Genomic DNA, 27,738 nt, shown 5'->3' on the forward strand with positions numbered 1-27,738 from the left:
TTTTTTTAATAATATATTAATATTAATTTTCTCTTTGTTTCGCTGGGAAAAGAATCGAGGGGAAAAAAAAAGCTTTTCTTTGGGTCCAGCAAATTATTATTATTATTTTTTTTATAACCGAAGTGTCAGAGTTTCGCTCGATTAATTTCGTGGTACATCATAAACAAGAAGTCAATACACGTTGTGTAGGTGACTCGAAAATATATATGCAATTCTAGAATTAGCAATTCTTTTAGTTTCTCTTCTCTTTCTTTTTTTGGAAAAAAGAAAAAAATCTCATTGTGATTTGGGGTCGGGACAAATCGCACATTGTTCTTTTGTTTAGGACAATTAGTCCCCATGTGATTTACTCCGTTAAACATACGAAATTACGGAATTAATTTTATTTTATTTTCAATTCTTAATCTTTTAGTCTATTAATCATTTTGATTCTAAATCTTTTTCTTTTATCATTCATATCCTAAACTTTTCATTTTAGTCCTAAAAGAAAATCGAAAGGGAATGAGGGGTCGGGACCACCAATTGGCCACTCCGACCCCTCCACCGAGGTCGCTGGTGTCCTCCGTGGGTACCAGCGACCTCTGTGGAGGGGTCGGGGTCGCCGATTGGCGGCCCAGACCCTGAATCTACCGGGGACCTCCTACTCAGAATCCCCAGTCGATTCGGGGTTGGGGCCGCCAATCGGCGATCCCGACCTCTCCACTGAGGTCGTCCGCGTCCTCCGTGGGTACCGGCTACCTCGGTGGAGGGGTCGGGGTCGCCGATTGGCGGCCTCGACCCCTCCTCCCCTTTCGATTTTCTTTTAGGACTAAAATGGAAAGTTTATGATATGAATGATAAAAGAAAAAAATTTATAACTAAAATGATTAAAAGGCTAAATATTGATGATTGGAAAAAGAAAAAAATTAACGATGTAACCCCCTATATTTAACGGAGCAAACCACTAAGTGGCTAATTGTCCCAAATAAAAGAACATTATGCGATTTGTCTCGATCCCAAACCACAAGTGGAGTTTTTATCTTTTTCCCTTTTTTTTCGGTGGAAGTAATACATTTATTCTGCATTATGTATCAGAAACCCTTATCCTTGGGAATATTAATTCAACTAAGAATAAGTGTTCCACTTTTTAAAAGGTTCTCTTCGTAGTTCTCTTATAATTGTTACCTTATATGTAATTATGTGCACTTAAGGATTCTCCCTAGGGCAGTGCATTCCGTTATGCTACGGATCACGCCATCTCATTATGATTGGACAGGCCGTCTCCTTATCATCGAATATCAAACTGATAAGAATATATTTTACATCAGTTTTCTTTCTCTGATGTTGGACATTATCATGCAACCGCCACCATTACACATTATCACATAAACACCGCAATGAAAGGGTTCATATCGATATCTCTAAATATCAAATCTACGACATATTATTTCATTGTTATCGTGCAGGGAAAACTATACATTTCGTTATTTAAGTTTGCTTGTTTTTCTATTTTAGTCGTTTTTCTATTTCTTTTATTGTAATCATATAGTTTTGAATGTTTTTTTGTTACAGTCCTTTTTCTTTTTCTTGGTTTGTTTTCATCCAATTCATTTACTTACTTTTTCGTTTTCATCCTTTTATCAAATTTTTTATTGAAGGAATTTTTAATTTTAGTCCTTAATCACTCATAACTACTTTTTTTTATCCTAATTCTTTTTTTAGTTCATCTTTTTCTTAATATTAGATGTTTTATTCTTATAATTCTACCGCTTAGTTTTCCATAAAAATGCTAACACGACATTTTAGAAATAAAATAATTTTTAAAATTTTTTTTAAAATAAATTAAAATAATAAAAGTAAAATCATGAACTTATTTGAATTAATGAAAGGGAGCGAGCATTTAGGTTGTAAGCAATCTTGGCGGGGCAGTTTGCATTAAAACCATCAGTACCCGAATTTGCAAGCAAAGAAACGGAAAAATATAGAAAAAAATAGAGACAATTGTGCCTCGATAGCCACCAATTATGCTTGTGATGCAATGAATGATGCCGTAAAGCGCAATGATGATTGTGATTACAAAGAGAAACGTTGATAAATCTATATGCCTATGGTGACATGTCTTAGGACAGTGGTGCTTAGCGCTGTCCCCTACCATCACCTCTCTCCTTCTCAAGTTACATCATTTGTTTAATTGTTAGTACCACCCGAGTTAAAGTTATTTATATCTCAAGCTTCGAGTAGATTCATATACTTCACTTTATTATTTTAATTATTTTTTTTTTAACAAGTAGTTGTTTTTGGTGGACTAAAAAGAATGAAAAAGTAATTTTTATTTCAACATATATCATGTTGGTAAGACGTTTAACATTGAGGCAATATTTGATGAAGAAAAAAGAACTACGACAAAAGGAATAGTAAAAAAGGATTGAGGACCAAAATTAAATTTTTTCTTAATAATTATATTGATAAAAGTATCTAAATATAAAAATAATCAAAGATATTGGATGAAATTGAACTAAGAAAAAGGAAAAAAATTAAAACAAAAAAACATTCAAAAGTATAGAATGTAAACGATAAAAAAATAGAAAAGGACTAAACAAAAAAGTATCCAAATTTAGAAGATTAAATGTATAGTTTTCCCTTATCGTGCATGACACGAAATATAATTAAGAAGAGTACGGTAAGTTGCAATTTGCAAAAACTGTTTTATTTTGAATAATGTTGGAGAAGAGGTGAGTACACATTATTGCCAGTGCTTGTGTTCCTGCCGAGTTGTCCCTCAACCTCAAGGAGCAGTTCTAAAAGCTCACTTCAGGATAAAATGAAAGTTTATTGTAACAATTTTTATGACGACTCTAACCCCACTCTAGAGTTTTCATGTGGGATCTAAAGATAATGCCGAAGTATAATCAGTTATTTCCATAGATCCACTTCTCGGCGTTGCTGATGTAGGCGACCAATTCTTCGGGTTTGAACCACAAGTTGATTTCATCCTTTGCAGTCTCTGGGCCATCACTCCCGTGGATAATATTCCTGCAACGCAGAAGACGAGTCATCCACGGTTAATTAAAGTAATAATAGATCGAATGAATATACTAAATATGCTATTGCCCAAACGTCACGGATTGCAGTGGGATTGTGATTCCATGAAGTGGTAATCTACAAAGCACAAATCTGCGCGTATATGTGCAGGTGAGCCTGGTGAGGTCTGGGCTTAAAAGAATGTCCAATGCAAGAATCATACCTTCCAACAACAACTGCTAGATCACCTCTGATTGTTCCAGGTTCTGATTTCTGAGGATCAGTGGCTCCAATAAGTTTCCTACCATATTTTATGACTCCCTCTCCTTCCCAGACCTGTAAAAGTTACAGAAATAAGTTCGGCATGATTAGACCACGTTGATTAGAATTAAGTCAAATAGGTAAAGATGGGAGATCAGTGCCAACCATGGCAACAACTGGGCCGGAGCTGAGGAAGTCGCACAGTCCATTGAAGAATGGTCTTTCCTTGAGATCATGATAGTGCTTCTGGGCAAATTCCTTTGAGGGAAGAACAATCTTAATCGCGACAAGCTTAAATCCTTTTCTTTCAAAGCGAGAAATGATCTCTGAGATCTGGAAAATGAAAAAAAAAAAGTCCCGTGTCACAGTCAAGTCATGAAAAAGGGGGCAATTCTCATCAAGTAACACATACAGCTCCATATAAACAGCAAAGAGATATTGAAGAATGACCAAATGAGATGCCAAAGAAAGACAGAGTAATTAGTACAGTTCAGATCAATACTTACCAGACCCCTCTGCACTCCATCAGGTTTGATAGCAATGAAAGTGCGTTCCATCTGCATGGAATTTACGGAATTCATGTCAAATAAAACTCAGCAAGCAACAACTAAATGGTACAGATATGGGAAGAAGACCTGTAATAAGTCCTCATTACATTACCTCAGCAGCATGTACCTCCTGCTCCTGAAGCATGTAAACTGTATACATAGAAAACTAGGTATTAGAGATGAATAATTTACTCCACCGAGATAGAGAGAGAGAGAGAGAGATCAGCAAACTGTTCAGAGTGAAATTGCTTCTTCATAGTGTCAGGAGAATTTCAAACCCATGGGCTCAACAGTGTACGCAAGCCCAATTTTTCACTCCTGCTGTCATGCTTGAGCACAGTATAATTACTGTAGAAGAGGCTCCGGATGCCACAATGCTAAAACTTCAGCAATGGACAAGGCTCCCCTTCTTGTAAACCTAACTTGGGAATGGCTGGTCCTTGCTCAGAATTTATTGACTGTGTCCAGCGAAATCTAGTTTTTCACATGATTATTATTTATACAAAAAATGTACGAAGTTAAAAATTCTTATGTCATTCGTAGTACCAGCCAAGACAGATTGAAAACATTTATGCAACTTCTGCACTCTCTAGATTTAATAAGCAATTTTGAATGTATGCTACCCGGGACAACTTAAAAAGTTTGTATTTCCACGACAAGAATTACGTACCAGTAGATCTAGTTGTATTTATGTTAGTACAAGCAACGGGAGTAAGAGAAACCAAAGAGCTAGCTATAAGTGAGTTACCTGCAGCAGGCAGTGCAAGGGCTCCTGAAATCCATCCCCTTGATGCATTTTCAGAACCGGCTTTGGCAAAGTTTGATAATAAAAGTGATGACCTGCCGCTGAATGTAACTGCTGTAGCTGAGGCTACAGCTCTTCCTTCTGCAAGAGGGACCAAAAATCAGTAAAATCAATTGGGGTAAAAAAAAAAAAAGAAGAAGAAGAACTTTAAGAGTGCCTTTGGATCTAGAGTTTAGTTGAGTTGAGTTTTTATTTTAATTAGTCTGTAATAATTGTATTGTTGAATTATGAAAAAAAGTGTGAAAAAGTGATGAATAGTTAAGAGAATTTAATATTCAAAATTGAATTGAATGATTAAAAAAATTAAAAAATTAAAAAAAGTAATGATTGTGTTGTTGAATTGAAGATAAGTGGAGTTGAGTTGAAAATTTTAAAAAAAACAAATACACCCTGACATTTACCATGTGTTTAGTTTTAGAATTGAGCTGAGTTGAGTTATGATTTTAATTGGTTTGTAATGATTGTGTTGTTAAATTATGAGAAAAAAACGTGAAAAAATAATGGATAGTTAAGAGAAAGTAATGATTGTATTGTTGAATTATAGAAAAAGTAATAAATAGTTTAGAGAATTTAGTATTAAAAATTGAATTGAATAGTTAAAAAATTGAAGAAAAAGGAAAAAGTGATAATTGTGTTATTGAATTGAAAATAAATAGAATTGAATGAAGTTGAGTTGAGTTAAAAAAAAATTTGAATCCAAAGAAGGCCGTGTGTGCATTATGCAGCTATGGAGGAGACTATTGCAGCTAGTTGTTCTCCGTTATTTAACGTATTAGATTTACTTCGGAATGCATAGCTTTGAGGAAGGGACAAAAAATCTAATTCCTTTAACATCAAGAAATGTTGATTAAATTACATCTCGGGAAATACAACAACGCCAAACATTTTTCAGCAATTGCAGGCAAACGTCACAAAATAACACCGACTGGTGATCCAGCTTCAGCCACTACGGCAGAATGCACATTGAAGAAGGAACTCGCTGCAACAGCACCGTAATTCATTTCAAATCACAAACGGTCCAACAAAACGAATACTGGCTCTGTTTCCCATGAAAGAGGGACGCGATTGAGCAGGAATCATTTCACCACACTTGAATCTTGACCCATCCAATACCAAAGGCACTCCATCCTATGAAAAACCAAAATCGGGAGAGATCCAACGGAAACATGGATTTGCACCAGCAATGGTACACATACGCAGATATCAGATAGCCTTATCTGTTTTGTTTTAGCTCCAACAAATTGGGAGAACAGCGAAGGTAGAAAAACTCGAGACACAGGATCAATCAAACAGAAACACAGAGCATGGCATCGCAGCATGAAGGAACCAAATGGATGAAGAGGAGGGGGGATATTACCGGAGTAAAAGCGGGAGTTCTTGGCGGCGGCGGAGAGGAAGGACCTGGCGTTTCTGGAGGCGGATCTGAAAATCTGGGAGCTCATTGTTTGAGATTCGGTTAAGCTGAGCTCCGAAGCAGCTCAGACTGAAATGGCTACGAGTGTGAGCAAGCAAAGCTACAGAGAGAGAGAGAGAGAGAGAGCGATGATGAAAATGGGGGAGAGAATAGAATGGAAAAGATGCAAAATGGAGAGTGGTCCTCCTGCCTGCCTTTTATATAATAATGATTCCCAACTTTCTGCGGTTTAGTCAAACCCTAACCGAACCTCTTGGAAGATGAGCCAATGCCGTGCTGATAAGACCGCAACCACCCGGGAGGGCAGAACTAACTGCCCGCTTCCGGCTTGAAGTTTAGGTGCTCGTTATTTTGTTCTATCGGGCCGGAGTGCAAGCGAGCCGATCTACTCGTGGTGTACTCGGGTTTCGACGTAGCTCACTGTATGAGCTACGGGTCGAGCTTGCTGTACGAGTCAGAACTTTTGCCAATATGATTAATTAGCTAATCTCCAAACAATCACCGTACTTTTCTGTGTTTGTCCTCTGGAAGTGGAGTGCTCATTACATGATAGATGACACTTATCACGTGATTCTTGAAATTTTTAAAGAAGAAAAAGTTGAACAAAATAAAAAACAATATTCCAAATAATTGATAAAGAAGAGAACGAAAATATGCAAGAAAACCAAGGTACTGGTTGGCCTAAGCCCCCAACCACCTGGGTTATTAACTGCCTCATAGTCGTAGAACAAGCCACCGTTGTCGGGGCATGCCCGTCCAGTCAAGTGGATATAGCGGTTAGGATTAGGGGAATTCGCTCTCTCTAGTCTCAATCACACATGTAATATACTTTATCTTTATGTTATCTTCATAAAGTAGATAATGATATTTGATATTTTAGGCGATCAAAAGAATTATTATGCTAAAAACTTATGAATAATATTCTCTTACATGACTCCTTGACAATGTATGAGCAATGAGTGACCATATGCTAGTTTTGGTAAAAATGAGATACGTCTTAAACAAAGATTCCGATGGCGACCCTCGTCCCTCATCAGAATAAAAGGACTCAATTCTACTTAATTACCAAATCCAAGGACCAAATGTCCAATTTGGTTAAGTGAAAGGATGAAAAATTATTTTGGGTGCAAGTTTGAGGGCCGACTATGCATTTTGTCACATAAAAAGAAGCTTCCTTTTTTCGTTTCTTTTGGGTAATGAAAAGAAGCTTCCTTTTCCAGCTCGTGCGTGTTTTTTTCTTTTTTCTTTTTATTTGGTTACGAACAAAATTCATAGATAAGAAGGAAGGATAGAAGAAAAGAGGAAATAAAAGGGGTGCCCTCTATTGATGAGAATTGAATACAAAATTTATCATTTCAGATCGGAATGATATTGCTTTCTTGTGTTCTATCTCTATCACGTAGGAGATCAAAATATTAAAACTTCTCCAAGTGGGCAATTCTATGAAATCGAATTAAGGTTAAGAAAGGAGTCAGAAAAGGGATTTGTAGTTGATAAATGAGGAGCAAGAAAGAAAACATGAATGGTGCCGAGGCCATTGTGCCCCCGCTTCCCACCTGTCGGATCGCCGCACTTCCTTTCACTTCCCTCTTGTTAGGGCGATCGGACGGCTGTGACCAGAGTTCCCAACACTATAGAAGGTCCCCAATGTTTAATAGCATTTGGTGATAACTGTGATTCCAAATTTAAGAGGGTGAGAGCGTTTCACGTGAGGCAATTAATAAAGAAAGCTAAAGCGCTCCAAAAGCTCACCTCAGGATAAAATGAAAGTTCATCCTAACAACTTTTGTGACGACTCTAAGCCCACTCTAGAGTTTTCATGTGGGATCTAAAGAAAATGCCGAAGTATAATCAGTTATTTCCATAGATCCACTTCTCAGCGTTGCTGATCTAGGTGACCAATTCTTCGGGTTTGAACCACAAGTTGATTTCATCCTTTGCAGAGTCTGGGCCATCACTCCCGTGGATAATATTCCTGCACGCAGAAGACGAGTCATGCACTGTTGATTGAAGCAATAATAGATCAAATGAATGCACTAGATATGCTATTGCCCAAACGCCACGGGATTGCAGTGGGATTGTGATTCCATAAAGTGGTAATCTACAAAGCATAAATCTGCGCGTATGCGTGCAGGTGAGCCCGGTGAGGTGTGGGCTTAAAAGGATGTCCAATGCAAGAGTCAAACCTTCTTACTGCTAGATCGCCTCTGATTGTTCCGGGTTCTGATTTCTGAGGATCAGTGACTCCAATAAGTTTCCTACCATATTTTATTACTCCCTCTCCTTCCCAGACCTATAAAAGTTACAGAAATAAGTCCAGCATGATTAGACTACGTTGATTAGAATTAGGTCAAATAGGTAAAGATGGGAGATCAGTGCCAACCATGGCAACAACTGGGCCGGAGCTGAAGGAGTCGCACAGTCTATTGAAGAATGGTCTTTCCTTGAGATCATGATAGTGCTTCTGGGCAAAGTCCTTCGAGGGAACAACAATCTTAATCGCGACAAGCTTAAATCCTTTTCTTTCAAAGCGAGAAATGATCTCTGAAATCTCGGAAATGAAAAAAAAAAAAAAAAGTCCCGTGTCACAGTTAAGTCATGAAAAAGGGGGCAATTCTCATCAAGTAACACATACAGCTCCATATAAACAGCAAAAAGATATTAAAGAATGCCAAATGAGATGCCAAAGAAAAACAGAGTAGTTAGTACAGTTCAGATCAATACTTACCAGACCCCTCTGCACTCCATCAGGTTTGATAGCGATGAAAGTGAGTTCCATCTGCATGGAATTTACCGAATTCATGTAAAATAAAACTCAGCAAGCCGCAACTAAATGGTACAGATATAATAAGTCCTCATTACTTTACCTCAGCAGCATGTACCTCCTGCTCCTGAAGCATGTAAACTGTATACATAGAAAACTAGGTATTAGAGATGAATAATTTACTCCGCTGAGATAGAGAGAGAGAGAGAGAGAGAGAGAACGAGCGGGAGAGAGATCAGCAAACTGTTTAGGGTGAAATTGCTTCTTCGTAGTGTCAGGAGGATTTCAAACTCATGGGCTCAACAGTGTACGCAAGCCCAATTTTTTCCTCCTGCTGTCATGCTTGACACAGTATAATTACTGTAGAAGAGCCTCCGGATGCCACAATGCTAAAACTTCAGCAATGGACAAGGCTCCTCTTCTTGTAAACCTAACTTGGGAATGGCTGGTCCTTGCTCATAATTTATCAACTGTGTCCAGCAAAATCTACTTTCTCACATGATTATTATTTATACAAAAATGTACAAAGTTAAAAAATTCTTATGTCATTTGTAGTACCAGCCAAGACAGATTGAAAGCATTTATGCAACTTCAGCACTCCCTAGATTCAATAAGCAATTATGAATGTATGCTACCCGGGACAACTTAAAAAGTTAGTATTTTCACGACAAGAATTACGTACCAGTAGATCTAGTTGTATTTATGTTAGTACAAGCAACGGGAGTAAGAGAAACCAAAGAGCTAGTTATAAAGTGAGTTACCTGCAGCAGGCAGTGCAAGGGCTCCTGAAATCCATCCCCTTGATGCATTTTCAGAGCCAGCTTTGGCAAAGTTTGATAATAAAAGTGATGACCTGCCGCTGAATGTAACTGCTGCAGCTGAAGCTACAGCTCTTCCTTCTGCAAGAGGGACTACAAATCAGTAAAATCAATTGGCATACTCCACTTTTAACTCCAATAATCTTCGATTCAACGACACAATTATTACTTTTTCCCTTTTTCTTCAACTACCATTTAATTCAATTTTTAATACTAAATTCTCTCAACTATTCATTATTTTTTCCACAATTCAACAACAAAATCATTACTTTCTCACAACTATTTATTACTTTTTTCCACTTTTTCTCATAATTCAACGACACAATCATTACAACCTCAAATAAATATAAATATTTGGAGTTGGAGTGAAAACTCCACTCCATTCCTAAACAGAGGACATTTAACATTCGGTGTGCATTATGCGCTATGGAGGAGACTATTGCAGCTAGTTGTTCTCCGTTACTCTTATTAGATTTACTTCAGAATGCATGACTTTGAGGAAGGGACAAAAATCTAATTCCTTTAACATCAAGAAATTTTGATTAGATTACATCTCGGGAAATACAACAACGTCACACACTTTTCAGCAATTGCCAGCAAACGTCACAAAATAACACCGACTGGTGATCCAGCTTCAGCCACTACAGCAGAATGCGCATTGAAGAAGGAACTCACCGCAACAGCACCGTAATTCATTTCAAATCACAACGGTCCAACAAAACGAGTACTGGCTCTGTTTCCCATGAAAGAGGGACGCGATTGAGCAGGGATCATTTCACCACACTTGAATCTTGACCCATCCAATACCAAAAGCTCTCTATCCTATGAAAAACCAAAATCGGGAGAGATCCAACGGAAACATGGATTTGCACCAGCAATGGTACACATACGCAGATATCAGATAGCCTTATCTGTTTTGTTTTAGCTCCAACAAATTAGGAGAACAGCAAAGGTAGAGAAACTCGAGACACAGGATCAATCAAACAGAAACACAGAGCATAGCATCGCAGCAAGAAGGAACCAAAAAGATAAAGAGAAGGGGGGAGATTACCGGAGTACAAGCGGGAGTTCTTGGCGGCGGCGGCGGAGAGGAAGGACCTGGCGTTTCTGGAGGCGGATCTGAAAATCTGGGAGCTCATTGTTTGAGATTCGGTTAAGCTGAGCTCCGAAGCAGCTCAGAGACTGAAATGGCTCCGAGTGTGAGCAAGCAAAGCTACAGATAGAGAGAGAGAGAGAGAGAGAGAGAGAGAGAGAGAGAGAGAGTGATGATGACAATGGGGGAGGATAGAATGGACATTTCTGAAGCTCCTTCAATTCCTTGTAAGAGAGGGGACAACATTCATTACAACTGATATGATTGATCTTCGACTTGCACAAAAGAATGAACTTGCATCCTTCATCTTCGAAACACAGACATTTTGGTCCTCCGACTTGTTAATCAACTGTATCAAAGTCCTTTTAGTATATAATTCTTGAAATTATTAAAGAAGAAAAAAGTTGGACAAAATAAAAAACAATACTCCAAATAATTGATAAAGAAGAGAACGGAAATATGCAAGAAAACCAAGGTGCTTGTTGGGCTGAGCCCCTAACCACCTGCATTATTAACTGCCTCACAGTTGTAGAACTAATCGTCATTGTCGGGGCATGCCCGTCCAGTCAAGTGGATACAATGATTAGGATTAGGGGAATTTACTCTCTAGTCTCAATCACACATGTAATATGCTTTATCAGTATGTTATCTTCATAATGTAGAAAATGATATTTTATACTTTAGGCGATTAAAAGAATTATTATGCTAAAAACTTATGAATATTCTCTTACATGGCTCTGTGACAATGCATGAACAACGAGCGACCATATGCTAGTTTTGGTAAAAATGAGATACGTCATAAACAAAGATTCCAAGGGCGAGCCTCGTCTCTCGTCAGAATAAAAGGACTCAATTCTACTTAATTACTAAATCCAAGGACCAAAATGTCCAATTTGGTTAAGTAAAAGGATGAAAAATTATTTTCGGTGCAAGTTTGAGGGCCAACTATGCATTTTATCACATAAAAAGAAGCTTCCTTTTTTCTTTTCTTTTGGGTAATGAAAAGAAGCTTCCTTGCCCAGCTCGTGCGTGTTTTTTTCATTGCCCTTTTTCTTTTTATTTGGTTACGAACAAAATTCATAGGCTAAGAAGGAAGGATAGAAGAAAAGAGGAAATAAAAGTGATACGCTCCGTTGATGAGAATTGAATACAAAATTTATCATTTTAGATCGAGATGATATTGCTTTCTCGTGTTCTATCTCTATCACGTAGAACATCAAAATATTAAACTTCTCCAAGCGGGCAATTCTATGAAATCCAATTAAGGTTAAGAAAGGAATCAGAAAAGGGCTTTGTAGCTGCTAAATGAGGAGCAAGAAAGAAAAACATCAATGGTGCCGAGGACATTGTGCCCCCGCTTCACAACCGTCGGATCGCCCCACTTTCTTTCACTTCCCTCTCATTCGGGTGATCGGACGGCTGTGAGCAGAGTTCCCGACACCATAGAAGGTCCCCTATGTTTCATAGCAGTTGGTGATAACTATGATTCCAAATTTAAGAGGGCGAGAGCGTTTCACGTAAGGGAACTTTTCTTTATTAATAAAGAAAGCTAAAGTGCTCCGAGCCAAAGGAAAGGGACCTCGCAGATTCACGAAATGATCAGACAATTAAAGGGGAGCTTTCTCTTTAGCCCTGCGGAATTGCAATTCAATGGTCGAAAAGAAAGTAAGCTGCTTCTATATTAGGGGAAATGAATCCGAGTAGGTTCTCGTCGATATAAAGCTGCTCGTTAATGAATCAGAATGCACCTTTATGGCCACCTTGCTTGCTCATACAGGGTGAAAAGAATTGCCAGTTTATGTACAGTAACAGAAATGAATAAATTTGTGAATGCAGCATAACTAACTAATCATAAGTCATTATGCAAAACCTACTGACCAGTCAATCCATTTACAGCTTAAGGTTAGAAAAGAGATGTTTTTTCATGTTGCAGCGGAGCCATTGGGAACTTCTGTATCGGATTTGATTTTGCATTCTTCATGGAGCGCCTTCACCCAAGAGTCGACCTGCCAACACAACGGGAGAATGATTAATTAAAGATAGATTGTCATCCACTGCTGCGCATGCTATTGCTTTTAGCAGGCAAAGCAGCTCATATATTCCTTCAGTATGTCAAATAACCTCATAAGTATGAGGGCATGTATGTCTTTTACTGGCAATACAGCAGGTAATAGTAGTTGCTACAATAGTAGTCTCCTAATTAAATCAAGGCACTCTTGAAATCGAAACCAATTTTATATACCAAACGAATTACAACAATTTCCATAAAACAACCTAAAACCAAGAACAAATGATATGTTCAAGATCCATGTATGTTAATCAATGAGAAAAGGACATACCTGTATCTTTGAGATGCTTGAGCACTCATATCGCAGGCCTTGCCGAGTTAATATATAGAAGCAATATCTTGTCTCTTCATCTTCACGGGTAAAGCTTGGCAAGGAGCCTATTTCAGTGATATCTGATAGTAGAGTGGAATCTAGAGGACTTAGATCTGCATAATGTTTCCTCAAAGATAGTTAGCACACTGTAATCCTATCTCCAAATAGCAGCCATTTGGTGAAAAGGTCTGCAATTTCTACATGAATAATACTTCCAAGCAGTGTACAACCAAGGCCCAAGATATACAACTGAATCAAGAGATCTTGACATTTCCATATTCCTAGGTACGGCAAGGATAAAAAAGACAAGATGCTATTAATCTGCTTAAAGAAAGAAAGGTAAATATATGCATTTGTTTTTACCAATGTAAATAAACCTGTATCTAGACCTTTCTGAATTCTAGCCTACTTATCGATGTAAATGAGCATTTGGCTACTCTCTGACTTTGCTTTTGTTTTGCACATTTGGCTGTAGAACCTTTTGTGTATGTGTCTGCAGCTTCTCAGTGACTTTTGAATACAAATTATTATCGTTTTACCAATAAAAATAAAGGCAAATAAGAAACAGAATGTGACAAACTCAAGCCCAAACGGGCTCATTGTGACCAAACCACCAAGACTATACATGGAATAAAGGCAAGGCAATTATACCTGTGCAGAGTAAATATAAGAAGAGACAAGGACCATGGAGAACAACAAAACGGGGAAGCCAGTCATCAACGTCAGTATCATCAATAGGAGGAGGCTCTCCAGGAAGTGCTGTCCACCTCTGTATATTAGGGCAACAAAACAAAAGAAGAAGCAATCCATTAATGAAATCAATATAATCCAGAAAGAACTACTGAATTTGTTGCAGTACAGGACATCCCTAGCAGTGCAGAATCTATTGAAAGTAAATCCGGTTTTGTGGAATTGTCCTTACTGTTCGGATGTACAAGTAGCCAGACAAACATGAAGAACGCAATATTTCATCCACTTGTTCTAACCTGCAGAGAACATATAAACTTAAGCTTCGATACAAAGGAAGGGCATATAGTCAGCGTGATCTCATCAGTATAAAATTACAGCATCTGCATGTTTGAAAATAGATAGATATATATAGCTTCTAGTCAGGTTTAACAATAACTCAAATTTGCTTCCGGTCAAGATCTCTTAGAATAATTCAGGTTTAAAATGGCACCAAGCACGTTAGCACCGGAGGAAAAAGGTTATCAACTCCTAAACTTTTCAATTCTTTGGGAATGTTGTGTCTAGATCTTATATGAGTTTGATATAAAGAAAATATATACTCGAGAGGGTCACTTGATCATGAATTAGGATATTCTATAAATTAAGGTAGGGAAGAATTTCGGCTGATACAAAGGCATACTTACTGGGCTTTTAAATGTGCATTCCTCTCTTCTAAACCAGAAAGTTCTGCTTTAAGTGATTCAACTTCAGCAACAGTCAGCTCAATCTGCAAATCAAGCACACTTGCATAGTTAGCAAAGTGGAAAATTCAACAATGTGCATTAGCAAAGAATACATGGAACTGATTTGCTAACCTTTTCTTGACCATCTGAACCGGAGGTCCATGGCAACCCCCGGAGAGTAAATAAATTCATCATGAATGAAGAACGTCTGAGTTTCCTTCTTGCCCACGATTTGCTGTGAAACCTATGCTACACCAAAACAAGTACTTTAATGTTGAGCCCCAAGAGTTATCTCAACCATATCCCATATGGTCCTGTTGAAATTCAAGTTAAGAAGTACCTCAAACAATGTTTACTATCTGCAGTTGGCAGTGATTCTGAGCTCGAAACACTGCTGCTTGGGAGAGGAGAGTCTTCGGCACTTGAAACACTGAAGTGATCTGGGATAACCTTTATGTTCCCAAGACCATCATCCATGAAGAAAAGTTCAATTCCTAGTAAGGGGCAATCAAAACAAATAGATAAGACAGAGCGGAAGGCCTTGCATTAATATAGCAAAATGCATGTCAAATACTAGCTAAGAATTTAAGGCATATAAGCACAGCATATCTTCCAGTACATGGAGTTTCCCTAGATACACAAAATTTAAGTCCTCTCTAATGCATAGAAAACTTCATGTTGAATTATAACTTAATGGAGAACGATAGCATTGAAGGAGATGGTTCTAAGCTTAGGAACTCGTTTTTATTACCAGCGGACGAGGTTAGCCTTTCAGAATACGACTTGAATTATCATTTATTCACCAACATAGACCAGGGGCAGAGGGAAACAAGGGGCGTTATCAGCAAACACAGAGTCACTCAGCGCATGGCGAAATGCAACAGAACACAATTCTACGGCAAATTGCACTTTCTGAACAACGGTGATAAATTATGCTTCCTGGTATATGGAACAATTCTAACAATCCCGAAAAGCAACCAGATCAACCGCTCGCGCTCGACTGCATCCGAATGCACCCGCTTGCACCAGCTAAAGAAGTCAAACCACATCAGACACAACTGATGATCAAACATCCTTTCCTTCACATGTCCCTAAAAGAACTACCAATTCTTAAAACGGTGAATTCCCTTCCCACCCTTCCCCTCCACCCACCTAGTAATTCACAAATCACCAAGAGGGTCATCATTCGACAGCTCAAAATCAGCTAAAAAGCAACAAGCCGAAGAAGGAAACACTCACGGAACCCGATCAGATCGCCGTAGCACTGCGACACAGCTCGAACATCGGCAGCTGATCCACTCAACGGGTATGAAGCAAATTACCGACAGCTTCCAGCAAGCGAAAACAGAGCAGAGTACGAGATTGAAAAGGGGCTGACGCTGGAAAGAATCTTTCCCTTTTCTTATGAGGGAAGGGAACGGAGGATTGAATCGGATAAGGGGAGACTCGTACGAGAGAAGAGAAGAGAAGAGGGTGCTGGAAAGGGACTGTTTTTATTGGGAGGAAGGAGAAGATTGAGCTGAAAAGGGAACTGTTTTACGATCTCTTCACGGAAGAAAAATGGTTTGACTCTTCTCGTCCATGAATGGACGAAGAGAAGAGCTCGTCCCTCTGACTGTTCGGTAGTAGTTTACTCGTATTTCCTATTGGTTGGCGTTAAAAGACATCTATGCCCCCCAACCCCATTCCCCCTTCAAGTCATTTATCTACATAACAAAAATATTTTACGAGTCATCACTAGCTACTTGAGTTGTTGATTGTCCAAGCTTTCGTTTTGGTCTAGGTTCGTGCATCCATGCTTGTTAGACTCGCCAGTCGAGACGTAAAATCGCATGATTCTACGATTTACGGAGACTAGCGATATCGATTTCACCTTGGGGATCGAAATTTTAGAATTGTGGTGTGATCGCATTCAAAGTCGTAAAATTGTAGGATCAGTGTGATTCTATTGATCCTACATTAGGCTCAAAACTAAAAATTAGACCAAACTCAGTCCAGTTGTTCAGCCCATAGAGCAATCCGATTGGATTTTTTTTCCACTTCTACTGATCAACGAACGAATGGAGAATCGACTCCTGATTTTCGAGTTCTGTCGAAGTCCTGAAGAAAGAAAAGATTGAAGCCCTAACTTCTCTCATTGCTCAAATCTTGCATTCTCCTATTGAAATTGCCTTCATTCCCGTTCAAATTGCTGATTGTAATCGTCCTCCTTCCTCATTTGGTTGAAACTGTTGATTGTAATTGACGTCCTTCGAGCACTGCTGTGTGTTGTTGTCTACTTTGAGCTCTCCGTTGTTGTTCTATTGTGCATTGATGATGTTGGTATTGGCGATGAAGATTTGGATGAGATTTGATTTGTTTGTTCATCCTATGTTATGTTGTTAGTCTTTTATTTCTATTTCGAGACTTTAATTTATGAACTATGATTTGTTTTTTTGGTAATTTGTAACGACGTCATGCGCTTTTACATATAAGTATTGATCTTTTTTGCTCACGAAAGTATAATACATATATATATATATATATTATTTTTTTAATTACGTGTAGAAATTAAAATATTACGATTTATGATTCGATTCTACGATTCACAATTCACAACCCTCAATCGATTCTAGGTAGAGTCGTGATTCTAACTAGGGATGTGCACGGATACTGGGTATACCCGTAACCGATCGGAAACTACCCGTTAAGGTAGGTTTCGAGTAACTCGTATTGAAAATAAGGTAGAGTTCGTGTATTAAAATAAAAAATAGGTGAAAATCGATTCCGATTTTGATTCTTGCATATGGGGTACCAGAATTGTAACTGTTATGCATATCTGGATAATAATTTTCCTCATTATATATATATATATAGTTATATTCAAATATTCCTATATTTAAAAAATATAGTCATTAATTAAAAATTTTAAATTTATGTTACATTTTATTTTACGCGATTATTAATTATGAATGAGACTTTTCGATTTTATTTGACGAGATAAAAAAAAATTACAAGTTTGAACAAGTGATTTGAAACTTATGATGTAATACATGTTTCAGGAAGGTTTCAATTTCAGAACTCAATATGATAAGATTCGATAAATCTTGAAACGTGTCCCTGATCCAAATATTGTAAAAATGAGGATGCTCGAATCCGTACACTTCTAATTTTGACAACCTTGCGTGTATCCGAGTCCAATGACAATAGTTTTGTGTCTTGTCAGATTTAACTGCAAAGGTAAGCCATCGAAGCACGCATCTTTTTTTACAATAAAGATGAAATATTTTACTAAATCAATTCATCACATTTTCAGAGAAATAAATAAAGAAATCGAATATTTTATGGAGTATAAGAAAGGGACGATGAAGATGTAAAAGAGGACAGAAATAAAGCATGTTTGATGGAGTAGGGAAAGGATAACCCAAAAGAATAAGATGAAAAAGATAATGATGGCATTATTGAATGGAATGATTGGATTAGGAAAGCCCACCCACGGTCTCCTAATAGAGCGAGAGATAATATGTATATCATCTTATTTTATTTTCGCAACGACGGAAAATATTCAGAAAATACTCGACTAGTATTTTATCAATAAAATCGAGACTTTCTACTAATCCTCCAATAAGATTGCTTCATTCAATTTTATTGCGTGGGACATTAATAAGAAGATAAGAAGGATCTGATCCGATTTTATAATCCCCATCGAGCTAAGGACCTAATGTTGCATTTGCAATGAAACTAAACTTCTTTTATGTACTTTGGAACCTTCTAATTACACTGTTCAAACTCTGGGAATGTTTTTACAATGACATAAGATTACGGTGACTCTTTATCCCTTCATCATTGGATTGCGTTGTCACGAGATCGAATGGTGCAAGATCCCCCACTCGTCATCGATATTTATTTGATCATCTCCTCATATTCTTTGTTATTACACCGACTTACACGTACAATCATCATATAACAAGCTCGCAGACATCTCTTGAGCCATCTTTGGACTAGAGTCTCGTACTCGCTGCGCGTATGAATGCGAGCTATAACAGAACGACGAACGAACGAACGAACGAACGAACGAATTGTAGGCAAGGCATCACGTAGGAATCAATGAACTCATTATGTTAACAGCGCAAAGAGCCCAATCAACCGAACTTGGAAAGAGGCCAACCAGCCCACGGAGTCCAGAAGGCCAGAAATCAGTGGGGCCCACAGCCGCCCAGGTTGACCCTCTACAGGGCAGTCAAGGATAAGGACCCTTTGCCGAATAAGAGGCTATTTGAATCACAAGCTCAAAATCTATAGAATTGTATGTGGCCTTAATGGTTTAGCCCCTTTTCTTCTCTCTGCATAGCAATGGCTTCAACAGTCCCCAACCTCCAGGGTCCTGGGCTGAAATCCTCATTCCTCGGTCGCTCAGTCCTCCGCCATCACCGGCCGGCTGCCGTCCCCGGCCACCACCACTCGCCACCGAACATCTGCCTTAGGCCCTCTGCGAAGTTCAACCTGTCCGAACTCCTTGGAGGCAGGGGACTCTGCAATGGAGAGAAAGGCGTGGAGATCGAGCTGAAGAGGAACATCACCGAGGAATCGCCTCCGAGTGCTGAGAATCGAGAGACAGATGAAGTTGTCCCCGAAGCTTCGGGCTCTGAGATTTCTGTCCCCGAAGATGCATTCGAGAAGGAACTGATGGGACTAACGGGCGGATTCCCAGGCGGTGAGAAGGGACTCGAGCTGTTCATTGAGAAGAACCCTCCGCCACCTAAGAAGCCAGAAGCTTCAACAGCAGCCTCTATCATTCCAAGCTCAAAGCCGAAGCCACCCGAGCTGCCCCTGCTGATGCCCGGGATGATTGCTATTGTCAAGAACCCCAACAACCCATTCTACATGTACTGCGGGATCGTCCAGAGGATCACTGATGGGAAGGCTGGGGTTCTATTCGAAGGAGGGAACTGGGACAGGTTGATTACCTTTCGGCTTGAGGAGCTCGAGCGAAGGGAGAAGGGCCCGCCCATGAAGAACCCAAAATCTGCTGTTCTTGAAGAACTTCTCAAAAAGGAACCGTGAGTTCTATAATGTGTTCTCCGCACTTCCTCTGTATTACTTCATAAGTAAAAAGTAGATTTGTATGCAAATGCTTATGTGCAGTTTTGTACATTTTCAACGAAGAAATAATGTTAACTTCATGCTCAGACTTCAACAAGAATTTCGATTTCCCTTTGTAGGTGTGCTAATGCCAGATCTAGTGTAATGGATCATTACCCTGTTCTCGATCATAGAATGCTTCAAGAATATTCCCCAATATATAGATGCAACATTGAGAAAAGTTTATTCGTTCTCCCGATGAATCAGTATTTCTCAGCAAATGATGTATCCTCCAGTATGAGAATCATATTCAGTCAGTCAAACTAAAACATCCCCAAAAAATGGTACAGTAAGACGAGATAAAATCTTGAGAAGTAAAGAATGAATGAAGCCCATAATCACTTGTCTGGGTTCTTCAACAAGAATCAGAAGCTGCCACCCAACTGCCAAAACAAGAAGAGGAGAATCAATTAATGAAATCCGGGCACAGGCACAGCAGGTCAAATATAATTTACCAGTGTAGGACAAATATTTATTTCAATGTCATTGAGTGCAATGCAATTGCAGGAAACTATGCAAGGCATATGTTTTCATGGTAAACTGAAGGGATAAAACTTGCAATCACTTGATCCAAGATTTTTCCCCAAAAAAATCAATCAATAGCATCTTGCCAGGAAAATGGACATCACGTGTTACTGTCAGCTAGATAAAGATGATCCTAGGCCATGAACTATTCAATTTATGCCTCTATTAATAATCAGGAAAGGGGAGAACAAGATGCGTGAAAATTCAAATTTATCAGCCAGATAATCAGTTTTGAAGACTGCTCTCATAATGAAAGTCATAAGACTTTCCTAAAGCCTCAGGATGCCTATATCGAGAGGTGATATTGAAGTAGGCCTCAGCAATCACTATATGTTTTTCTTCTAAGCTAGCAAAGAAATAGAGGGGGCAGAAGAGCACTGTTTCTTTGCCAAAAGAGATAGAAGCTTCTGCTAAAGAAAAGTGCAAAGAAAGTTCATGCCTTAGCCATACTTATTGACAGCAGTAGAGCAGATGTTGATTTCCATTACATGCACCATTCGTTCAATAAGTAAAAAACTTACTGCATGTCATTGATAATACCATATTTTTCTAAAAACGCAACTTCCATAATTGTTGTTTCAGGGCAATCAATATATACTCATGGGTTCCATATTCTGTACTCCCAGTAAAGAGGTTAGTATGCAAGAGACAATAACTAAAAGGGTCACCAGATATCCAAAGCTTAAAGATCCTAGAAGAGCAATTAATGAGCTCTACGTACCAAAATAGCTTCAATCTCTTCCTGCGAGACAGCCATCCTTTTAGGCTGCAGAGAAGCCTTTCCTCCCAAAGATGTTGATGCTGTAGACTTCATAAAGAAACCTTGGTCAACACCAATAGAAGTAGATGATGCCGGTAGTTGGGATGCTCCATCTGCAGAACAATTTCAATATCCCAAAACTCACAGGACTGTGGAAGTAAATCGAAAACGAGATACGGCCTTTAAACTCTTATTCACAGAATTAACTGATTGCTTTCAATATAGGATCAACATCGACCATGAGTCTATGAGGAGCAATGGGGAAGTCATTCTCAAACAAAATCCATCATTCTTGAGAAGAAAGTTAAAGGACATATGAGTGAGGACAGATAACGATACAATAAATATGTGTCATTGTCAGGTTTGGTTTCAATCTAATCAAACCGTTTGAGAATCTTTCAAACAAGAGAGACACAAAACAATCTTCAGAAAGATCCAATATTCGTGAAACAGGAAGCTTCTTCACCATATAGCAAAACCGTCCTTCGACGTTTTAAGAGTTGTTTTGTGAGCGGTAAGCTATAGACTAACTCGAAACAAGCGTCTAGATCATCGTTGGCAGCTTCCACGGCTCAATGCTTAAATCTCAAGCAAGCTCCCGGAAACCATGGAATCAACGCGCAGACTGGCCAATCTCTAGAATGAGCTCAAAATCGGAAAATCTATCAATCAACTCGTAAATCTAATAGAATGCGCTCTCGCCGTCAAAACGAGCAATGCATCCACTTCAGCGCCGGTATTCGGAGAAGAAGGCACGGATTCGTAGATGAAAACCATGGAATCGAAGCTAACCTGAGGGCTTGGGGTGCCTCTGCGGGAACTTGATCCGTGGGATTCTCTTCAACAGCTGAGCGCCCGCCATTTCTCTATATCTCTCTCGCCCTCTCTCTCAAGACGATGAAGAAGACGACGACGACGGAAGTCAAAAGAAGAAAAGAGAAAGGTCGCGAAAGGGAGGGTTGATACTTGATTCTCTTCTTCCCGGCATTTTTTCTATTTCTAGGTTTTTCCACCATGAGACCTAAACTATTGCATAACTAAAATTCGCCCCAAGATCGTACTTTCGGGAAATTGGGAAAGGAGGCACAAAGTTTCGGTTAATTACGCAATGGCCCTCGCTCTGTACTCTCTGGTTCATTTATGCAAAAATTCATATTCGGAATTTGGGTTTATAGATTGGTATTATTAGTAATCCACGAACACTCAGATATCTTAACTGCTTATACAGCTTCGACTAATACTCGAGACATGCAAATTTTTGTTTGTTGTGAGTAGTTATTAAGCCGTTATTGGTTAGCGAATATTGGCCAGCAAATACGATCAAGTCTTACTGAAAAACATCAAGCGGGAGCCATTTCCATTCGATTTCATATGTTATGCCTCTTGCCTCTGCCGCACATAAACTGAAAAGAAATTAGGAACCCAGAGGATGAATTACGACTACCCTTATCGATAGAACTATGCCCTCATAAAAGAGGTGGACTTGCCAACAAGAAGAGAGACTTTCTGTCTGGTTAAGAAGTATTATTCGTCGTATCTATTTCGGGGCCTTCCTTCATGCTTTTGAGAGAAGGCCTCCATCCTTCAGCTTTCCCTCTCCTACTGCTCGCTTCTTCGCCATTTAGTTGCCGTAGCAACTGTAGGAACGGCTGCTTTCTTATCACGATCTTAACCCTCGTGCGGCCTTCGCTAGAACTGCTCTCATTGCAAATCCAGTGATGTTACCTTAAAATCCTGGCTCCCTCGCTTAGATCGTTTCCACTACCGACCAGTTTGAATGTGAATGTACAAGGTTCACCAGACTCAAGTGTGTCGGGTACAAATGACCTTCATTGCACAGCCATTCACCTCCCTGTTCGCCGCTTTCTGGCATTACATTCCTTTCAGGTTCTCTCCATTCACCAGTAATTGCCCGCAAGTCTTCATAGAGTTTCCCATTGCAGGAGGGACAAGCGCGCCATGATAAGGAAAGGGAGATAAAAATAATACTATGAAAGTGGAATTGTTGGGCTTCATGGAAAACAGAACATCTTCCCCGCTGACAGCGAGACAAAATTGTTGCATTTTTTATTCTCAAACAGGCTCTTTCATCTCTGTATCCATAATTACATTCCTTCCCATATCCAGCTAAACCATGCACAGATGGAAATATTATGCGACATACAAGATAATTCAATACAAAATATCATAGTGCTTTAACATTTGCGCCAAATCTATACATCTGATGTGAAGTGTGAACGGTGATTATGAAAGTACATGAGTTGCAATAACATGTTGAAGAGAGCTTTCTCAGGGTCAAAAAGTAGTGTGTCGTTGAGCATATATAAGTGATTATATCTGCAATGGCAAGGGAATGCTCTAACGAGCTTTATATTGATCCTCCACAGCTACCTCTACGAGGTTCCACACCAGCAGTTAAATATGGAATAGCACGTGAATCTAACAAGTCATACTTAGGAAACAAATCCTACCTGTTACAAAGTTAATCACATCAGGAGAGCATGTCTCTAACTCAAGTCGACAAGTACATAGCTACCAAACTGGCTTAAACTTCAAAACAGCATTTAGCCTGCCAGAGAAAACGAGAGAACTTTGGGAATGAAGTACCACTAATCGCGCCTCCTCTTCTTAGCAAGGTTCTCGAAAACTTGGTGGACATCAGCAGATGTGATTGGCTTTGATGAGTCAAACGATTCCTGCCAAAAGTTGGTGACTGTTACCAATTCATGAAGTCTAGAACTGAGACAAAGGATCATAAATAAAAGAAACAAACATACCAGGAATGTGCGGATTTCATCTTTCATGTCTGCTATTCCATTCAAGATCTCCATCTTCTGCACATGACCCATGTTGTTCAATAAACTTAACTCAACGCCCTCCTGTTGCTGCAACTTTTCTTCCCTCTTTTCCTTGGCCACCTTTTCATACTCCATAATGGTGTCCTCTTTATCAAGCAGGAAACCGATGCCCTTATGACTGTACATATCCATGCATTTCTCACACCTACAAAGGGCATCCCTCCAATTTTTCAAGAGAAATATTGGCTCACTGTCTTTGACTGCAGGGTTATCCACTGCATTAGTTGCAAGAGCACAGGTATTCTGTGCAGCACTTTCCTTTTGATTATCAGCTAACCCCATTCCAGTGGCAGAAGTTTCACCGGTAGAAATACCATTTTCTTCACAGCTGCGATGAGAACTATCACTGGCTGTCACATTATCCATTTTATGGAAGTTATTCGCAAGGCCCCCATTCACAGTTTTGTCTGATCCATCAGCAAGAGGCATTTCTTCCATAATGCCTTTGTTTTTGCTTGGTGTGGAACCACCTTGCTTCTTACTAGAGAGTATTGTAGGAGGATACCGGTTTAAGAATGAGCAAGATGCTGCACATGTCTGGCATATGAAATCCTCGTATAGAGGTTCTCCTTCCTCATCCCGCGGGATCTGGAAGTATCAGAGGAAAATGAGTGTGGCTCACAGTGAGTAAATATGAGTTAAATGGAATAGACAAATAAGCTCATTTCGAGAAAAGATCATAATTCATATTTGATTGATCAGGTATCCAATTTGTACTCAGTTCATTTTCCCATAAAATTAGTCTTCGCTATGGCACCACAAAATGAAAGATTAAAGTAAGGAAAAAGCAGTTACATACATACATACATACATATATATATATATATTTTTCCGTGAAGAGAGGCTCGAGAGAAGACAGGGATTTATGTGGAAATACTTCAATCCATATATATTTATGTAACATAAGCAATCCATAATCCAAAAAGTACGTGGAAATCCAAATGTTTCACTAGGAATGAGCTAAGATATGGAAGTCAATTTCTGCAGAGGCCTAAAATGGATATAAATTACATACGAACCGACAGAGGTACCCACCTCATCAGATGGATCGAGACCAAGATGCTCCTCGTGGAACCAGTCTTCACATAGGCAGCATTGTATCATCTCTACTTGATCTTCAAGATCTGGATCAGGATATGGGCGACCGCAAGTACAGTACAAACCCTTAAAATTGTGATTATATGAATTCTGAACATTTTCAGTATCTTTATTCGGGAAGAGCTTGCAGAAGAACTCCCCAAACTTTGAGTTTCCACAATCACACCTAAAGTTTCTTTTGGTCCAGAGCTCCACGATCTGGTCAATTAGCAACAAGAAACTGAGATCATAGCGAAGCAAATATGATATGATATGTTGCTAAAATGACAAATAAGAAAAGGAAAAAGGAAGTCTTTTAAAATGCCACTTCTGCGTATTGCGCGAGTGATAAAACAAATGAAGAGCTCCACTTTCAAAACCTCATAGAAATCACACCAATTGCTAGAAGTTGTCTCAATCAAAAGCCACTTTCATTTGCAATCTCGGACATATAATTCCTTTCAAGCACATGCTCCATTTACTTGCTTGCAGCTTAGTTACCATTAGTTAGGATAACATGATAGCCAAAGCCAACATAATAGTCCATGAAATTCCAATTATTAAACGCTAGAAGGCAGCGGGAAAACTATGAGGAAGAAAACGAAAAATTTGAGCCTGAATGTCTAGAAACATTGACCACGTTACCATAGTCCACTCAAACGCACAAGTAAATGTAAAATATATATTTTCAGCCTTAACCGCTACATTATAAACATTAAGCGTTTGCCAATAAAGCCCATATACAAATGAACGTAATAAATTCAAGTTTCTTAAACAAATAGAATTTGATTACAAAATCTCCATTGACTCAAAGGATCATAAGATGGTGAAGGGAGAAAGAAATGCATTAATGTCACTGATGAAAAAATTTAAGTTGTAATATTGTGTACATAAATATTAATGGCATCATTCTCATAATGAGAATGGAATCACTGAAAAATAGAAACCTAAAAGAAAATATTAATGAGTCACATATCTAAGCCCACTGGGGGGAAGTTGTTAAAAGACTTGAATCCCAAAGGAGAATATCAGGAAAAACAGTTACCTCATGACCATCGTGGCATGACAAGCTGCAAGCTGTGCAAACTCCAGCATTCCCATCAGGGGTGCAGGTCAAGCAGGAGAATATCGCCTGCCTCTTTAAATAACCTTTCGAAAAGGTACACTCCTTCCCATCGTCGCCGCCCAAAACCAAATCCGCTTCCTTTAAAATCAAGCATCATATATTATCAATCACTAGACGGCATTCACACAATGGAAAAACAAAAAACACGAGCATTCAAAATTTTAAGTTGCGATAACTGTAACATCTCATCCTTATGCTACTCACGGTAAGGACTGAAGCTACGGTTACAGCTGCAGTGTCTATGATATTCTATAAAATGACACACACAAAAATCCGTCTTTGACTAATTCCCAATTTTCCGTCAAGTCCCAGAGCATGAATCTATTATCTCTACATGCATGGTGGCTTCTGCGAGATCGCAACCAAACAAACTCCACCACACTGACAAACTACAATCCCTAAAATCAATTTCAACCCCAAAAAACAGAACGGGAACTCGTACAGAAGAACAGAGTCTCACCAGTTCTTGCTCCTCGACATCCTTGAGGTACTCCTGTATCGAGATGGTCGGCTCAGCTTCATCCTCGAACCCACCGTCCACTTCCGCCATTATCACTGCCCGTCAGCCCACCGGAGCAGCTGCAGACTCGCCTCAGTCAAATCCCCGCGGCCCGTACCTGGTTTTCAAAATTTTCAGCCACTTAAAATCAGAACACTCGTCAGAAATCAAAGAGAAGGCCAAGAAACGGTACCTAACAACAGGAAACCCTAGATTCCACACAGCAAGGAGAGAAAAGGTTTCGCGAGAGAAGTTATCCAAGGAAATGGAGAAGCGAAGCTAATGGAGAGAGCACAGAAGACATGGATCAAAACCTTGAAAGCGACGAAGAGAGTGAGGAGGGATAGGGAGAGTGATGAAGAAACGGGGAAGTAGCAGAGCGTGAGGGGAGGGAATTTATTAGGACAGTCTCTCTCTCTCCGTGATATGTACGGGAAGGTGGGGACTGTAATGACAATTCCTTTTCCCGCCATCATACATTCTTTTTCTCCCCCCAGAGGCCCAGCAAATTTATTTATTTTTTATTTTTTAATTATGCCAAGAGAAAATGGTCCTGGGAAGAATTGGGCTTGTATTTTGGGCCTTTGAGCCCAGGCCCATAACTCCCAGAGACTCCAGACGGCTTTTCTGGCCCTCGGGGTTGGTGATCTCTCTCTCTCTCTCTCTTTTTTCATTTTTTGGATAAAATAGGTTGATGATCTTATAAAGAACTAGTCACATAGCCTCGCGTGTTGCGCAGGCGTTTTTGGTCGATCTTCTCTAAGTTGAATTTATGAACATTTATGGGTTTAAAAATGATAAAAAAATATCCTGAAAACTTGGAAGAAAATACGTACAAGATCCGAGAGTTTGATAAGATACCATGGGAGTGTGTTTTCATAATGAGAGGGTTTTGATTTAATCATTATATAGATGAAGATAAAAAAAATTTAGTTAATTACCTCCGTCTTAGTAAGATAGTTAATAATTTATATGGACTTAATATGAAGTTGTTTCGTAATATGTGCATTCCTTCAAATTTTTATCATCATTTTTTTTAAAGTATAGATTTAATTAATTTTCTCATGTAATATTGCTTGAACCGCCCTTGGGTTCATGAAACCCTCGCTTCGCGAGCCTCCACTGGCAGAGCCAGCCCGACGACTCGTAAGGCTCGCCCTAGGCTCGTGAGCCTTCCTAGCCTCAGCCTCAGCCTCGAGGTTGTTAGGGCCCACGGCAAGGGTCTCCGAGTCTTGACGACCCTCACAGAGCTATCGCAGCTCGCAGGTTTCCGTGA

The 27,738-nt window shown here is 39.2% G+C and overlaps 6 protein-coding genes across 10 annotated transcripts; 1 reads left to right on the forward strand and 5 right to left on the reverse strand.

Moving 5' to 3' along the window:
- Positions 1-2,660: 2,660 nt before the first annotated feature.
- LOC116203440 (nucleoside diphosphate kinase 3-like) lies at positions 2,661-6,207 on the reverse strand. The gene is made up of 7 exons (XM_031535167.1): positions 5,972-6,207; positions 4,558-4,695; positions 3,922-3,959; positions 3,768-3,818; positions 3,427-3,594; positions 3,224-3,336; positions 2,661-3,012 (listed from the first exon to the last, which is right to left on the reverse strand). Exons 1-7 carry the CDS (start codon positions 6,054-6,056, stop codon positions 2,889-2,891), a joined length of 717 nt encoding a protein of 238 aa, XP_031391027.1. The 5' UTR covers positions 6,057-6,207; the 3' UTR covers positions 2,661-2,888.
- A 1,119-nt stretch (positions 6,208-7,326) lies between these two features.
- On the reverse strand, positions 7,327-10,904 carry LOC116203441 (nucleoside diphosphate kinase III, chloroplastic/mitochondrial-like). 3 transcript variants are annotated; one of them, XR_004156255.1, is made up of 8 exons: positions 10,662-10,904; positions 9,554-9,703; positions 8,896-8,933; positions 8,757-8,807; positions 8,412-8,579; positions 8,215-8,321; positions 7,781-8,003; positions 7,327-7,699 (listed from the first exon to the last, which is right to left on the reverse strand). XR_004156255.1 is itself a non-coding variant. In XM_031535168.1 (7 exons), exons 1-7 carry the CDS (start codon positions 10,747-10,749, stop codon positions 7,919-7,921), a joined length of 687 nt encoding a protein of 228 aa, XP_031391028.1. In that variant the 5' UTR covers positions 10,750-10,904; the 3' UTR covers positions 7,330-7,918. The 3 variants fall into 3 exon arrangements, 2 of the variants coding, with proteins under 2 accessions (XP_031391028.1, XP_031391029.1); XM_031535168.1 differs by having other exon boundaries at positions 7,330-8,003; XM_031535169.1 differs by having other exon boundaries at positions 7,330-8,003; positions 9,554-9,691; positions 10,662-10,901.
- A 1,510-nt stretch (positions 10,905-12,414) lies between these two features.
- LOC116203439 lies at positions 12,415-16,114 on the reverse strand. 2 transcript variants are annotated; one of them, XM_031535165.1, is made up of 8 exons: positions 15,736-16,114; positions 14,837-14,990; positions 14,629-14,740; positions 14,458-14,540; positions 14,007-14,070; positions 13,736-13,853; positions 13,043-13,197; positions 12,415-12,709 (listed from the first exon to the last, which is right to left on the reverse strand). In XM_031535165.1, exons 2-8 carry the CDS (start codon positions 14,971-14,973, stop codon positions 12,626-12,628), a joined length of 753 nt encoding a protein of 250 aa, XP_031391025.1. In that variant the 5' UTR covers positions 14,974-14,990; positions 15,736-16,114; the 3' UTR covers positions 12,415-12,625. The 2 variants fall into 2 exon arrangements, with proteins under 2 accessions (XP_031391025.1, XP_031391026.1); XM_031535166.1 differs by lacking the exon at positions 15,736-16,114 and having other exon boundaries at positions 14,629-14,745.
- A 2,654-nt stretch (positions 16,115-18,768) lies between these two features.
- Positions 18,769-19,706, forward strand: LOC116206059 (NAD(P)H-quinone oxidoreductase subunit S, chloroplastic). Its single transcript, XM_031538799.1, has one exon. The coding sequence runs from the start codon at positions 18,829-18,831 to the stop codon at positions 19,537-19,539; it is 711 nt and encodes a 236-aa protein (XP_031394659.1). The 5' UTR covers positions 18,769-18,828; the 3' UTR covers positions 19,540-19,706.
- A 72-nt stretch (positions 19,707-19,778) lies between these two features.
- Positions 19,779-21,879, reverse strand: LOC116206060. Its single transcript, XM_031538800.1, has 3 exons — positions 21,695-21,879; positions 20,864-21,015; positions 19,779-20,000 (listed from the first exon to the last, which is right to left on the reverse strand). The coding sequence occupies exons 1-3, from the start codon at positions 21,762-21,764 to the stop codon at positions 19,983-19,985; spliced, it is 240 nt and encodes a 79-aa protein (XP_031394660.1). The 5' UTR covers positions 21,765-21,879; the 3' UTR covers positions 19,779-19,982.
- A 1,172-nt stretch (positions 21,880-23,051) lies between these two features.
- Positions 23,052-26,931, reverse strand: LOC116205414 (putative E3 ubiquitin-protein ligase UBR7). Of its 2 annotated transcripts, none has more exons than XM_031538025.1 (6): positions 26,777-26,931; positions 26,424-26,580; positions 25,883-26,041; positions 24,796-25,056; positions 23,680-24,348; positions 23,052-23,598 (listed from the first exon to the last, which is right to left on the reverse strand). In XM_031538025.1, the coding sequence occupies exons 2-6, from the start codon at positions 26,511-26,513 to the stop codon at positions 23,512-23,514; spliced, it is 1,266 nt and encodes a 421-aa protein (XP_031393885.1). In that variant the 5' UTR covers positions 26,514-26,580; positions 26,777-26,931; the 3' UTR covers positions 23,052-23,511. The 2 variants fall into 2 exon arrangements, with proteins under 2 accessions (XP_031393885.1, XP_031393884.1); XM_031538024.1 differs by having other exon boundaries at positions 26,656-26,897.
- Between the last annotated feature and the right edge of the window lie 807 nt (positions 26,932-27,738).

This window comes from Punica granatum, chromosome 4 (assembly GCF_007655135.1).
Source record: "Punica granatum isolate Tunisia-2019 chromosome 4, ASM765513v2, whole genome shotgun sequence".
Taxonomy (NCBI): Eukaryota; Viridiplantae; Streptophyta; class Magnoliopsida; order Myrtales; family Lythraceae; genus Punica; species Punica granatum.

Excerpts from the sequence above, each read along its gene's own strand:
- LOC116203440 (XM_031535167.1), bottom strand. The coding sequence starts at position 6,056 with ATGAGCTCCCAGATTTTCAGATCCGCCTCCAGAAACGCCAGGTCCTTC. Across the intron at positions 3,819-3,921 it reads AGGAGGTACATGCTGCTGAG|ATGGAACGCACTTTCATTGC; the intron begins GTAATGTAATGA and ends AATTCCATGCAG. Across the intron at positions 3,595-3,767 it reads ATGGAGTGCAGAGGGGTCTG|ATCTCAGAGATCATTTCTCG; the intron begins GTAAGTATTGAT and ends TTCATTTTCCAG.
- LOC116203441 (XM_031535168.1), bottom strand. The coding sequence starts at position 10,749 with ATGAGCTCCCAGATTTTCAGATCCGCCTCCAGAAACGCCAGGTCCTTC. Across the intron at positions 9,704-10,661 it reads GAACTCCCGCTTGTACTCCG|TCCCTCTTGCAGAAGGAAGA; the intron begins GTAATCTCCCCC and ends ACTGATTTGTAG. Across the intron at positions 8,934-9,553 it reads CCTTGCACTGCCTGCTGCAG|TTTACATGCTTCAGGAGCAG; the intron begins GTAACTCACTTT and ends CTATGTATACAG.
- LOC116203439 (XM_031535165.1), bottom strand. The coding sequence starts at position 14,973 with ATGGATGATGGTCTTGGGAACATAAAGGTTATCCCAGATCACTTCAGT. Across the intron at positions 14,071-14,457 it reads AATGCACATTTAAAAGCCCA|GTTAGAACAAGTGGATGAAA; the intron begins GTAAGTATGCCT and ends TGTTCTCTGCAG. Across the intron at positions 13,198-13,735 it reads CTTATATTTACTCTGCACAG|ATCTAAGTCCTCTAGATTCC; the intron begins GTATAATTGCCT and ends AACATTATGCAG.
- LOC116206059 (XM_031538799.1), top strand. The coding sequence starts at position 18,829 with ATGGCTTCAACAGTCCCCAACCTCCAGGGTCCTGGGCTGAAATCCTCA.
- LOC116206060 (XM_031538800.1), bottom strand. The coding sequence starts at position 21,764 with ATGGCGGGCGCTCAGCTGTTGAAGAGAATCCCACGGATCAAGTTCCCG. Across the intron at positions 21,016-21,694 it reads GAGGCACCCCAAGCCCTCAG|ATGGAGCATCCCAACTACCG; the intron begins GTTAGCTTCGAT and ends ATTGTTCTGCAG.
- LOC116205414 (XM_031538025.1), bottom strand. The coding sequence starts at position 26,513 with ATGGCGGAAGTGGACGGTGGGTTCGAGGATGAAGCTGAGCCGACCATC. Across the intron at positions 25,057-25,882 it reads CATGCCACGATGGTCATGAG|ATCGTGGAGCTCTGGACCAA; the intron begins GTAACTGTTTTT and ends CTAATTGACCAG. Across the intron at positions 23,599-23,679 it reads ATGAAATCCGCACATTCCTG|GAATCGTTTGACTCATCAAA; the intron begins GTATGTTTGTTT and ends AACTTTTGGCAG.